Genomic DNA, 14,521 nt, shown 5'->3' on the forward strand with positions numbered 1-14,521 from the left:
ATGCAGTGTTTCCTATATGTTAGTGTTCGTTCTAAGGTGACACCAAGGTATTTAGGATGGAAACAGTGTTCGAGTTCTTGGCCGAAGTTCGAAGCTTGCTGCAATCCTGAGAAAAGAGCCCCTCTGAGTGACACCTGCTCCCAGTAGTCGTCAGCCAAGGCCACACAAACTGCAGTTCTGGGGGAGAGAGAGCAAGGTGCTGGCCTTCCTCTTTCCTTGCTTTTTTAGAGAGAGCTCGGAAACTCAAAGGCCCATCTCCTCTAGAGGTACATGAGTTCTGTGATGTCTACTGTATGCTGAACTTTTTCTAAAGCTCTTTTCACATTCGGTACATTTATATGGCTTCTCCCCTGTGTGGGTCCTTTGATGGAAATGCAGATGGTCACTCTGACTGAAGCCTTCTCCAAATTCTATGCATTTATATGGCATCTCCCAAGTGAGTCTTTTGATGGGAATGTAGACTGCCACTCCAACGGAAGCTCTTTCCACATTCCATGCATTCATATGGCTTCTCTCCTGTGTGCTTCCTTTGATGGGAACGTAGACTGTCACTCCGACGGAAGCTTTCTCCACATTCCATGCATTTATAGGGCTTCTCCCCCGTGTGGGTCATTTTATGGGAACATAGACTGCTTCTCTGACAGAAGCTTTCTCCACATTCCATGCATTTATAGGGCTTCTCCCCTGTGTGCTTCCTTTGATGGGAACGTAGGCTGTCACTCCAACTGAAGCTTTCTCCACATTCCATGCATTTATATGGCTTCTCCTCTGTGTGCTTCCTTTGATGGGAACGTAGGCTGCCACTCCAACTGAAGCTTTCTCCACATTCCATGCATTTATATGGCTTCTCCCCTGTGTGGGTCCTTTCATGGGAACGTAGATGTCCACTCCGACTGAAGCTTTGTCCACATTCCATGCATTTATGTGGCTTCTCCCCTGTGTGGGTCCTTTGATGGGAACGCAGATTGCCAATCTCACTGAAACTTTTTCCACATTCCATGCATTTATGTGGCTTCTCCCCTGTGTGCTTCCTTTGATGGGAACGTAGACTTCCGTGACTGAAGCTTTCTCCACATTCCATGCATTTATATGGCTTCTCCCCCGTGTGGGTCCTTTGATGGGAACGTAGATGGCCACTCTGACTGAAGCTCTTCCCACATTCCATGCATTCATAGAGCTTCTCCCCTGTGTGCTTCCTTTGATGGGAACGTAGGCTGCCACTCCAACTGAAGCTTTCTCCACATTCCATGCATTTATATGGCTTCTCCCCTGTGTGGGTCCTTTCATGGGAACGTAGATGGCCACTCTGACTGAAGCTCTTTCCACATTCCATGCATTTATAGGGCTTCTCCCCTGTGTGCTTCCTTTGATGGGAACGTAGGCTGTCACTGCGACTGAAGCTTTCTCCACATTCCAAGCATTTATGTGGTTTCTCCCCCGTGTGGGTCCTTTGATGGGAACGTAGATGGCCACTCTGACTGAAGCTCTTTCCACATTCCATGCATTTATAGGGCTTCTCCCCTGTGTGGGTCCTTTGATGGGAACGTAGACTGCCACTCCAACTGAAGCTTTCTCCACATTCCATGCATTTATATGGCTTCTCCCCTATGTGCTTCCTTTGATGGGAACGTAGACTGCCACTCTGACTGAAGCTTCCTCCACATTCCATGCATTTATAGGGCTTCTCCCCTATGTGGGTCCTTTGATGGGAACGTAGACTGCCACTCTGACTGAAGCTTCCTCCACATTCCATGCATTTATAGGGCTTCTCCCCTGTGTGGGTCCGTTCATGTCTAGTAAGAGAACTTTTCCAATCAAATTGTTTCCCACATTCCATACACTGATGCAACTTCTCCCCTGTGCGTGATTTAGGATAGGGAGGTAGAGGACTTGCCATTCTTTTATATTTATAATTCAAATATTATGCCAGGGGTTCACAGATATAACCTCCCGATCAGCACAGTCTTTGTATTGCTGTAGCCTTCTGCTCGCTTTCCAAGCCTCTTTTTTTTTCATCACAATCTTCTTTCCTCCTCTTAACTGCATAGGGTTGTAGCTTGTAATATATTTTTCTACTACTTATTTTTTCTTGTTGTCATTGCTGTGTATCTTGAAGTCACTTTAGACTTAGAGCACTCCTCGGGCAAAGCTCTCACGCTGTGTTCTTTGCAGAACTTGTTCAGAAGTCACCTGCCAGAGAAAGAAAGGAAAATCTCTTCAGGAGTTGAACAGAGAAGATCTCATGGAACATGAAGCACAAGACTCGTGCTGTAACAAACCCAGGGGAAGAGGGACGGTGCCCAATGCCTGGTGACAAATATTTTAACACTTGCCCAACAATGAACAATCCCTCCTTAGGTACAAAGGGGACAGTGCCCAAAGATTCTCTGCCTAAAATAAAATACAACCCTACCGATTAAACTCCAGCAATGCAGCAAAGCTGCAGGTATAACAGACTGAATTAAATTATTCTCAATGTCTTCTAGAGATATGTGTTCAGCCTTATATAAATTACTGTAATAATGTTTAAAAGCCTGTTGAATACTGATATAATTAATTAATATTTTATCTTCATGTTGTATCTTAATAATGAGTCCCTTCAGGGTAGAGAAAGGTGGGGTAGATAGCAATAAAATTATATTATTGAGGCATCAGTAGGTTAAATGTTTTTGAATATTTACATACAACTGGAATTTAAGATTTAAGACTGCCCAGCTCTGATTAAATCATTATTCTAACCTCCTTCTATGTAAATTTGCTTCCAATAATCACCATAGCTTATTTTCAGTATACATTTTGGGGGATATGCTGTGTGTAAAGGAATAAGGAAAAGTGGAAAAGACAAGCACCGAGGAGGAGAGGAATGTAGCACTGTATCAAGAGGAGGAAAGGAAGGTGCACACTGCACCAAGAGAGGAGAGGAATGTACGTACTGCGTCAAGAGGAGGAAAGGAAGGTGCGCACTGCATCGAGAGAGGAGGAAGGTGTGCACTGCGTCAAGAGAGGAGAGGAAGGTGCACACTGTACCGATAGAGGAGGAAGGTGCGCACTGTGTCGAAAGAGGAGAGGAAGGTGCGCACTGCATCGAGAAAGGAGGAGAGGAAGATACACACTTCACCGAGAGAGGAGAGGAAGGTGCGCACTACGTCGAGAGAGGAGAGTAACGTGCGCACTGCATCGAGAGAGGAGAGGAAGGTGCGCATTGCGTCGGGAAAGGAGGAGAGAAAGGTACACACTGCACCAAGAGAGGAGAGGAAAGTACGTACTGCGTCAAGAGGAGGAAAGGAAGGTGCGCACTGCACCGAGAGAGGACAGGAAGGTGCGCACTGCGTCGAGAGAGGAGAGGAAGGTGCACACTGCGTCGAGAAAGGAGGAGAGGAAGGTACACACTGCACCGAGAGAGGACAGGAAGGTGCGCACTGCGTCGAGAGAGGAGAGGAAGGTGCACACTGCGTCGAGAAAGGAGGAGAGGAAGGTACACACTGCACCGAGAGAGGACAGGAAGGTGCGCACTGCGTCAAGAGAGGAGAGGAAGGTGCACATTGCGTCGAGAAAGGAGGAGAGGAAGGTACACACTGCACCGAGAGAGGAGAGGAAGGTGCACACTGCGTCAAGAGAGGAGAGGAAGGTGCGCACTGCATCGAGAAAGGAGGAGAGGAAGGTACACACTGCACCGAGAGAGGAGAGGAAGGTGCACACTGCATTGAGAGGAGAGGAAGCTACACACTGCACCAATAGAGGAGGAAGGTACACACTTCACCCAGAGAGGAGAGGAAGGTGCGCACTACGTCGAGAGAGGAGAGGAACATGCGCACTGCATCGAGAGAGGAGAGGAAGGTGTGCACTGTGTCGAGAAAGGAGAGAAAGGTACACACTGCACCGAGAGGAGAGGAAGGTACACACTGCACCAATAGAGGAGGAAGGTACACACTTCACCGAGAGAGGAGAGGAAGGTGCGCACTACGTCGAGAGAGGAAGGAAGGTGCGCACTGCATCGAGAGAGGAGAGGAAGGTGCGCACTGCGTCGAGAAAGGAGGAGAGAAAGGTACACACTGCACCGAGAGGAGAGGAAGGTGCACACTGCTTCAAGAGAGGAGAGGAAGGTGTGCACTGCGCCGAGAGGAGAGGAAAGTGCACACTGTGTCAAGAGAGGAGGAAGGTGTGCACTGCATCGAGAGAGGAGAGGAAGGTGCACACTGCGTCAAGAGAGGAGAGGAAGGTGCGCACTGCATCGAGAAAGGAGAGGAAGGTACACACTGCACCGAGAGAGGAGAGGAAGGTGCGCACTGCGTCAAGAGAGGAGAGGAAGGTGCGCACTGCATCGAGAAAGGAGGAGAGGAAGGTACACACTGCACTGAGAGAGGAGAGGAAGGTGCACACTGCATTGAGAGGAGAGGAAGGTACACACTGCACCAATAGAGGAGGAAGGTACACACTTCACCGAGAGAGGAGAGGAAGGTGCGCACTACGTCGAGAGAGGAGAGGAACGTGCGCACTGCATCGAGAGAGGAGAGGAAGGTGCGCATTGCGTCGAGAAAGGAGGAGAGAAAGGTACACACTGCACCGAGAGGAGAGGAAGGTGCACACTGCTTCAAGAGAGGAGAGGAAGGTGTGCACTGCGCCGAGAGGAGAGGAAAGTGCACACTGTGTCAAGAGAGGAGGAAGGTGTGCACTGCATCGAGAGAGGAGAGGAAGGTGCACACTGCGTCAAGAGAGGAGAGGAAGGTGCGCACTGCATCGAGAAAGGAGAGGAAGGTACACACTGCACCGAGAGAGGAGAGGAAGGTGCGCACTGCGTCAAGAGAGGAGAGGAAGGTGCGCACTGCATCGAGAAAGGAGGAGAGGAAGGTACACACTGCACCGAGAGAGGAGAGGAAGGTGCACACTGCATTGAGAGGAGAGGAAGGTACACACTGCACCAATAGAGGAGGAAGGTACACACTTCACCGAGAGAGGAGAGGAAGGTGCGCACTGCGTCAAGAGAGGAGAGGAAGGTGCGCACTGCATTGAGAAAGGAGGAGAGGAAGGTACACACTGCACCGAGAGAGGAGAGGAAAGTGCACACTGCGTCAAGAGAGGAGAGGAAGGTGCACACTGCATTGAGAGGAGAGGAAGGTACACACTGCACCGAGAGAGGAAGGTGCGCACTGCGTTAAGAGAGGAGAGGAAGGTGAGCACTGCGTCAAGAGAGGAGAGGAAGGTGCGCAGTGTGTCAAGAGAAGAGGAAGGTGCGCACTGCATTCAGAGAGGAGAGGAAGGTGCACACTGCATCAAGAGAGGAGGAAGGTGCGCGCTGCGTTGAGAGGAGAAAAGGAAGGTGCGCACTGCATCGAGAGAGGAGGAAGGTGCGCACTGCATCGAGAGAGGAGGAAGGTGCGCACTGCGTTGAGAGGAGAAAAGGAAGGTGCGCACTGCATCAAGAGAGGAGAGGAAGGTGCGCCCTGTGTTGAGAGAGGAGAGGAAGGTGTGCACTGCGTCGAGAAAGGAAGAGAGGAAGGTGAGCACTGCACAAGAGAGCAGAAGAGGAAGGAGAGCTGGGTTGCTATGCGGAGAGGTGAGGGTCCTGGCAGGAAAGCACCCAAGTATAAGCCGAGGGTGGCTTTTTCAACTCCCAAATCCGCCTCACCTTTCTGCACCTGCAGGTTCTTTTCCACTTCAGCCTGGAGCCTCTTCTGCCACTCCCACCCTGCAGCCTCCCTCCTTCCGCAGGACAGCCTTCTCTGCCGGGGGAAGGGTCCGGGTTCTGAGTCTGGAGCCATTTCCATAAAGGACAAAGCAGTCAAAAAGGGCAGAGCAGCAACAACCATAGTTCAGCAGATCAGTAGTAATAATAGTAACAACAACAACAACAACTTTATTTATATCCCGCCACCATCTCTGAGGGGGACTCGGGGCGGCTCACAAAACACTCAAGGTGTGACACAAAATACAACAAGTGCAAAATAAAACATAGATAATAAAGAGTCAACACAACATCATAAATTCACAGTACCCCCGGTAAAAACAATAAAATACAGCTATTGCTGTAGATAAAACAGCAGTATTTGACCTCAGAATAGTAAAGTGCTAACAAAAGAGTCTAAAGGTCCTCATATGTATTATAAGAGAGTCTAAACATGAACAAAGGCTTGTCAGAATAGCCAGGTCTTTAAATGTGTGCGGAAGGTTTGGGGGGGGGGGCTAGCATGATCTCACTTGAAAGGGCACTCCAGAGCCAAGGGGCCACCACTGAGAAGGAAGGCCCTCTCTCTCGTCCCCACTTAAGATGGAGGTGGGACCAAGAGCAGGGCCTCCTTCTCCGGTCGATCTTAAAGCCCATGCCGGTTCATAAAGAGATACGGTCTCGAAGACAGGTTGGACCCGAAGCGTAAAGGGCTTCATAGGTGATAACCTGCACTTTGAATCAGGTCCGGAAATTCATTGGCAGCCTGTGGGGCTGCTTTAATAGGGGCATGGTGTGCTCCCTATAACCAGCTGCTCTTTGTTACACTCTCAGCACTTACAGATTATTCATGAAGCACTTGCGGCCTTTTACTGCTGCAAAGAGAAATATGGCCACCTGCCAAATAGTAGAGGCTCCTCCTTTGGGGCTTTTAAGCAGAGGCTGGATGGCCATCTGTCAGGGTACTTTGAATGCAATTTTCCTGCTTCTCGGTAAAATGGGGTTGGACTGGGTGGACCACGAGGTCTCTTCCGACTCTAGGATTCTATGCTCCATTGCCCTGATCAGACAGTAGAGAGCTGCGAGACCAATTTAGGGTTCTTCCTGGCCAATTGGTGAGTAAAGGGGATATTAGCCTTGAGGGAGAAAAGGAAGAAAGGGGAGAAGGGAGGGAGGGAGGAAGGGAGGTGCCAATGACACAAACAACACAAGGTGCCAATGACACAAACAACACACTCCCAGTGCAACTGGCATCCCCAAAGCACACTTCTGAAGGAAACTAGCACATATCAAAACATAGCGGGTGACCATCCAAGTGCCTTGATTTTCCTTGACTCACACACACATCTATCTATCTACCTACCGTATCTATATGTTTGTATTTATTTATTTATTTACTTACTGTTTTTATATACCGCTTTTCTCACCCAGGGGATTTGGGGGAGGGGGGGAACGGGACTCAAATCGGTTTACAACATAATGGGAAAAATTCAATGCCTAACATACATATAAAGTAAGACGACAACAAGGCTGATCTGAAATGGTTTTAAACAATTGATTTAAAGTCAAAATAATGTGGTTTTAGTGTTTGTGTATTTTTAGTTATTTTATGTCCCAGTATTGAATGTTTGCCGTATATATCTTGTGCTCTGCCCTGAGTCCCCTTTGTGATGAGAAGGGTGCAATATAAATGCTTTAACTAAATAATAAATCAATAAAAGAAAATCATAAAATCTAAAAAAAGAAACGTAAGTATCCATTAAAATCAATAAGACCATTAAACATAAGATATAAACAACATTTAGATATGAGGACATAGAATTAAAACACGTCATATTAAAATCACATGATCCAAAGCTGTAGACTGGGCCACTGCAATGGTCAATTGCACATATGCCATATTTATTTCTCGCACCGCATTATATTGTATGCATATATAGTAGAGTCTCACTTATCCAAGCCTCGCTTATCCAAGCCTCTGGATAATCCAAGCCATTTTTGTAGTCAATGTTTTCAATATATCGTGATATTTTGGTGCTAAATTCGTAAATACAGTAATTACAACATAACATTACTGCATATTGAACTACTTTTTCTGTCAAATTTGTTGTATAACATGATGTTTTGCTGCTTAATTTGTAAAATCATAACCTAATTTGATGTTTAATAGGCTTTTCCTTAATCCGTCCTTATTATCCAAGATATTCACTTATTCAAGCTTCTGCCAGCCCGTTTAGCTTGGAGAAGTGAGACTCTACTGTATGTACGTATCTGTGAGAGAGACAAACACAAGGCTGTTCCCCCAGAAGAGCCCCTTTCCTTCCTTCCTTCCTTCCTTCCTTCCTTCCTTCCTTCCTTCCTTCCTTCCTTCCCTCCCTCCCCTGATGCAGAATAAGGAAGATAAAAGGCACTGGGTTCAATCCAAGCGGAAAGGCCTTTCTTAGCCTGCCCTGCAAGGGGTCACGGGTCCCATGTTGTGGCTCTTTGTGTTGGGGGACCGGGGGTCGCTTCTGGCTCTTATTATTAGAAAGAGTAATTGTTAATGTTAGAGAGAATGTTCCATAGGTGAGTTTCACACAGGAATAAGACACACGATGCGCATCGGGCCCGAGTCACCGATTGGGAAGCAGGTCACAAAGGACGGACGGGCGGAAGGAAGGGAGGAAGAGGAGAAGAGAAGTCTTACTCCCAGGGCAGCTGGCCTCCCTAAAGTACAGTTTTGAGGGAAACAACGCATTTGCAAACAAAGCGTGTGACCAGGCACATCCAAATGCCCTCATGTTCACTTACACACAAACAGATGCATCTATTTATCTACCTACCTATTTATATGTTAGTATTTATATATTTACTAGCTTGGGGTGGTGGCCGGGTTATTAGAAGAAGGCATTGTTTGTTTTGGGAAGTTAGGTAGTATCCTAAGTTTGGTCCAGTTTGCTCAGGGTGAACTGCAACTCCCAGATTTCCAGGGCAATCGCCTCCAAACTCCGCTTGTATGCACACTTGGCCATGTTGGGTCTGTGAGCCAGGTTTGGTCCAGATCCGTCACTGGTGGGGTTCAAGGTTCTCTGAACACGGGTGAACTGGAACTCCTGGGTGTCAAGGTGAGGCTGCAGATTTGGCCAAGTGAGCTCTGGGTGCCTCGTTGGGGAGACTCAGGCTGGAGGGCCGAGGGAGGGAGGGAGGGAGGGGGCGGGGGGAGGTGCAGTCCCTTCAGGCCCCGGGCCTTCTTCCCTCAGGGGCGCCCGCCCGCCTTCCCGCCTTCCTTCCCTCGGGAGGAGACCAGGCCTCGCAGGAGGCCCCGGGAGGTCTGTCTGGATGGCTGTGCGTCTCTCTCTCTCTCTCTCTCTCTCTCTCTCCTCACCATCCTGGAACAAGGCCTTGGGCTGGCTCCCCTCCCCCCCCTCATTCCACTCACCCGCGCGAGGCTCCCGAGGAACACGCGAAGAGTTGGCGCCTCTCCCTCGGCTGGGCCCAACCGGAAGCGCCCCCTCACTTCCGTCCGCTGTCTGTCTCCAAGGGAACGAGGCGGGGCCACCTGCCATGACGTCACCTTGGAAGCCTACTTCCGCCCGGCGCTGTCATGGAGGCGGAGGCAGGCGCCCAAAGAGAGGCGGGGCTTGGCCTTAAAGGAGCAGGACTGCGGAAAGGGGGCAGTTTCTCCAGAAGAGCCTGGGGGTCCCTGCTGCAGGTGAGGGAGGAAGGGAGGGAGGGAGGGCTGGCCCTGCTTGTGGGTGCCAGAGAAGCCCGAGGGGGGCAGGGACTTGGCCAGGGTTGGGGGGAACCTCAGAGAGGGATGCTACTACTCTCTGATGGGCAATGCTTAAGAAACCCTCATAGAAACAAATGGCATCATTCGGTTGCGATGAGTTTTCCGGCTGCCTGCCCATGTTCCAGAAGCATTCTCTCCTGACGTTTCGCCCACATCTATGGAAAGCATCCTCAGAAGTGGTGAGGTCTTTTGGAAACAGTAGAGTCTCACTTATCCAAGCTAAATGGGCTGGCAGAAGCTTGGATAAGCAAATATCTTGGATAATAAGGAGGGATTAAGGAAGACCCTATTAAACATCAAATTAGGTTATGATTTTACAAATTAAGCACCAAAACATCATGTTTTACAACAAAATTGACAGAAAAAGTAGTTCAATACGCAGTAATGTTATTTTGTAATTACTGTATTTATGAATTTAGCACCAAAATATCACGATATATTGAAAACGTTGACTACAAAAATGGCTTGGATAATCCAGAGGCTTGGATAAGTGAGACTCTACTGTATTAGGAGAAACCTTGACCCTTTACCCATTACAATATGATTATATATTATTATATGTATATACAGTATTCTATATGATTAGCATAGCACAATATTAGTATTAGGGGGAAACCTTGACCTTTACCCATTACAATATGATTATATATTATTATCTGTATATACAGTATTTTATCTGATTAGCATAGCACAATATTAGTATTAGGGGGAAACCTTGACCCTTTACCCATTACAATATTATTATGTATTATTATCTGTATATACAGTCTATTATCTAATTAGCATAGCACAATATTAGTATTAGGGGGAAACCTTGACCCTTTACCCATTACAATATTATTATGTATTATTATATGTATATACAGTCTATTATATTATTAGCATAGCACAATATTAGTATTAGGGGGAAACCTTGACCCTTTACCCATTACAATATTATTATGTATTATTATATGTATATACAGTCTATTATATTATTAGCATAGCACAATATTAGTATTAGGGGGAAACCTTGACCCTTTACCCATTACAATATTATTATGTACTAGCTGTGCCCGGCCACGCGTTGCTGTGGCGAAGTCTGGTGGTATGGGAAATAAAGTATTGAGGAATTGGTGGTAGTTAAGGTCAAGGGTAAAGGTTTTCCCCAGACATTAAGTCCAGTCGTGTCTGACTCTGGAGGTTGGTGCTCATCTCCATTTCTAAGCCGAAGAGCCGGCGTTGTCCGCAGACTCCTCCAAGGTCATGTGGGATGACTACATGGAGCGGCGTTACCTTCCCGCCGGAGCAGTACCTATTGATGCACTCACATTTGCATGTTTTCAAACTTCTGGGTTGGCAGAAGCTGGGGCTAACAGTGGGGGCTCTCTCCGCTCCCCCAATTCAAACCTGTGGCCTTTCGGTCCAGAAGTTCAGCAGCTCAGCGCTTTAACACGCTGCGCCATCAGGGGATATTATTTCCTAAAGGTTGTGAATATACAATATTTCTGATTGGTTGTTGTATAATATGATGTTTTGTTGCTTAATTTGTATAACGATTACCTAATTTGATGTTTAATTGGCTTTTCCTGAATCCCTTCTTATTATCCAACATATTCACTTATCCTGCCGGCCTGTTTACGTTGGATAAGTGAGACTCTACTGTATATTTCTAATCTTAAATTATCTGCTTAGAACTGGATTATATGAGGCTCCTTCTTCACAGCTGTATAAAATGCACACTGAAGTGGATTATATGGTAGTGTGGAGTCAAGATAATCCAGTGCAAAGCAGATAATATAAGATTATAAATGGGTTATATAGCTGTGTGGAAGGGCCCTGAGTCTACACTGCCATATAATCCAGTGAAAATTAGATAATCTGTGGAAGAAGTCTAAGTGAGGCCTAAATCTGCCTGTCCCCTAACTGAAATCTGGCTGTCCCTTGGTTGCTAGGCAACCAAGTGGGCAGAGATTAGCCCTCTAAACTGGCAGCAATTGGATAAAAAAAATTATTGCTCTCCCTCTAATTAGGACTTTATTTTTCTTTTCTTTTTGTTGTATCAACCTTGAGGCGTGGATGATGGGTTGTGTTGTCAAATTTTGAGGTTGGGGGGCGTGTACTTTTGTTGTTTTGTGAATTGCTGTGATGCCATCACTCTTTTATATATATAGATTATTATCTGTATATATTATCTGATTAGCATAGCACAATATTAGTATTAGGGGGAAACCTTGACCCTTTGCCCATTACAATATTATTATGTATTATTATCTGTCTATCCAGTCTATGATCTTTTTACCTCAGCGCCCTTCCTTCCTTCCTTCCTTCCTTCCTTCCTTCCTTCCTTCCTTCCTTCCTTCTCTCACCCGGATGAGGCCTCGGCCTTCCCAACGGTCCCTCAGCCACTCACGTGACCCCGCCCACGGCTTTGGGTCTAGAGAGAGGAGGAAACTCCCAGTCCCATCAGAACTAGACTTCGGGTTCTAAAGCGACACATTAAGAAGCAGGGAAACCTCGTCTAGCGGAGGCCGGAGGAGGCTGCTTCCCCCGACAGGACCCGCCAAACCAGAGGCGCGTCCCGCTCCTTCCTCCCGTCCCCGCTTCAGCCTGGCGCTTCCTGGAGCGGAGGCCGATCCCCATGGGCGGGTCCCGGGAATGGCCGTTAATGGCAGAAGGGGGAGATTCTGCCCGGAGACTGATGACGTCAAGGAGAAAGGCGAATTCCCATTGGTGGATTCTGGGCGTTGGGAAGAAAAGAAAGGAGGAGCGTCTCTCTCTGTCTGTGTCGGGCTCCGTTCAACGGCCGCGAAGCCCCGCCCCTCTATGGGCATCCTGCCCGCGGCTGCCATGTTAGGTCCGGGCGGAAGTCCACCGAGGAAGGGAGGCCTCTTCCTAGAGGGGCTCAGGACGAGAGGTCACTTCCGGAGGAGGAGGGACAGAGGAGGCCTTTCGGAGAGAGAGCGGGAGAGAGGAAGGAGGCGGAGGAGGAGGAGGAGGAAGGGGTGAGTGTGCGTTGGGGGGGGGGGTCCCCGAGTTTGCTCCTGTGTGAGTGTGGGCGCGGAGGGCTATGTCCCCCCCTCCCCCCGCCTCGGTCTGTCTGTCTGTCTGTCTGTCCCGGGGAGGCTGCGGCCTGCTCTGCCCTCCGGCCCGTGCCTGCGCCCCTGCGCATGCGCCTTCCTCCTCTCACGCCTTCCCTGAGGATGGCTCCTGTGGCGGGGAGACTCAGGGCGCCCAGTCCAGAGCAGACCCCAGGGTGCCCTGCGCTGTTAATCCCAATTCTGTGGCAGAGAGGAAGGGCCCCAGGCAGGCAGGCAGGCAGGCACCCCGCAGCCCCCCTCCCTTCCCCTTGGACTTGTTTATATTTATTTATACTCATTGATTGATTGATTGATTGGCAGTGGTGAGCAACAAAAGATCGCCAAACGTTCAGTGCCTGAGAAATAGAACAAATACCATTCAAATAATACACAGTCACATACATCGGGATATACTTCTAAAACCACTCCAAGTAACAGGTGAGGAATTTAGATATACAGAATAACATAATTGGGACACATTTCTGTCGTGACTCCAGTAATAAATAATAATAATAATAATAATAATAATAATAATACTTTATTTTTATAACCCGCCTTCATCTAGTAGGAGTCAGAAGTAATGAACACAATTAAGACATATCCTTCAGTAAGCAATGGACAAAGGTCACTCTCCATGAGCTGGTTCAGCATTTACAACAAATTCCCAAAAGGCCTTAACTTCTGTGCTGCGTTCCCTCCGCTGCCTTCTCGGATCCCTGATCTGCCCGGAGAGACTGGGATCCCTTTGAAGAGCCGGATCTCCCTCTGCCGTTCTTTTCCCTCTTCTGTGCTGCGTCTCCCCTCCGGCCTCTTCGGCTCCATCGTCCAGCCTTAGGACACAGGGATCCCCTTGGAAGAGCTAGATGTTCCTGTCCTGCCTCTTGACTTGAACCTGGAGGCCCCGGTGTCAGCGGTGGCCAGGAGAGCATTCTTTGCACAATTCAAGCTTACGCGCCAACTGCGCCGGTTCCTTGGGAAGCCAGATCTGGCCACGGTGGTCCATGCCTTAGTTACATCCCGCTTGGATGACTGTAATGCGCTCTACATGGGGCAGCCTCTGAATAATAATAATCTTTATTCTTATATCCCGCCCCATCTCCCTGGAGGGACCGGGGCGGCTCACATGGGGACCAAGCGCAAAATTCAGCATAAAATACAACAGCAAAAAGAATGCTCTGAAACTTCAGTTGGTTCAAAAAGGTGAATCCAGGTTGCTAACCAGGGCTGGATGCAGGGAGCGTACTCCCCCCCCCCCTTGCAGCAGCTCCATTGGCTACCAGGCTGTTTGCTGACCGCATCCCCTTGCATGAACCTGCCCAGGCCCTGAGATCCCTTCAGGAGAGGCCCTTCCTTCCTTCTCTCGGTCCCTCCTCCATCTCAAGCTTAATTGGTGGGAACAAGAGAGAGCGCCTTCCTTCTTGGTGGAAAATGCCCCTCAACTCTGGAACTCCTTCCCCTGGGAAGTCAGAATGGCCCCCTCTCTGTTGTCCTTCTGACGGCAGGATGAAACTTCTTCATCCAGGCAGGCTTTTGAAGGTGAAGGTTGTGAAGATCAAGTCAGGGGCTGCTGTGGTTTTTAATTTTGAATGTTTTTGATGGATATTAACTGAATTTTTTAGTGCTGTTTCTGTTTAATTATGTTTTATATATTTGTATATTTTAAATTATATACTAATGCTTTTATTTCAAGACACTTTGAGTTCCCTTTGGGAAGATACAGCGGGGTATAACAACAACAACAACACAGCTGTAAGCAGTTTTGGTTCTTGGTCAATGGACTGAGCAATTCAAGTCCAACATTTATCCCATCCATCTCTCCATTAAATTGATCTAGTCATTTTCCCAACCTCTTTCGGGCCGATGAGTTAGAAACCCAGAGCTCAGTGATAAATTCTCCTGAATTGACCGACTGGCCCCCTGTTTCAGTAGGGAAGTTGCAGACCTGGTCGTTGGTCTAAAAATAGAAAAGCGGATGGATCAGATTTAATTATCCCAGAGATTTTGAAATCGGATTCCCCCCCCCCCCCC

General features: G+C 48.2%; 1 protein-coding gene across 2 annotated transcripts; it reads right to left on the bottom strand.

The window, feature by feature from the left end:
- Nucleotides 1-287: 287 nt before the first annotated feature.
- LOC103281120 (zinc finger protein 709-like) lies at nucleotides 288-12,187 on the bottom strand. Of its 2 annotated transcripts, none has more exons than XM_062972776.1 (3): nucleotides 9,081-11,653; nucleotides 5,627-5,749; nucleotides 288-2,190 (listed from the first exon to the last, which is right to left on the bottom strand). In XM_062972776.1, the coding sequence occupies exon 3, from the start codon at nucleotides 1,895-1,897 to the stop codon at nucleotides 419-421; it is 1,479 nt and encodes a 492-aa protein (XP_062828846.1). In that variant the 5' UTR covers nucleotides 1,898-2,190; nucleotides 5,627-5,749; nucleotides 9,081-11,653; the 3' UTR covers nucleotides 288-418. The 2 variants fall into 2 exon arrangements, with proteins under 2 accessions (XP_062828846.1, XP_062828847.1); XM_062972777.1 differs by lacking the exon at nucleotides 9,081-11,653 and adding an exon at nucleotides 11,930-12,187 and having other exon boundaries at nucleotides 1,628-2,190.
- Nucleotides 12,188-14,521: the final 2,334 nt, after the last annotated feature.

Source organism: Anolis carolinensis, chromosome 2, assembly GCF_035594765.1.
Source record: "Anolis carolinensis isolate JA03-04 chromosome 2, rAnoCar3.1.pri, whole genome shotgun sequence".
Taxonomy (NCBI): domain Eukaryota; kingdom Metazoa; phylum Chordata; class Lepidosauria; order Squamata; family Dactyloidae; genus Anolis; species Anolis carolinensis.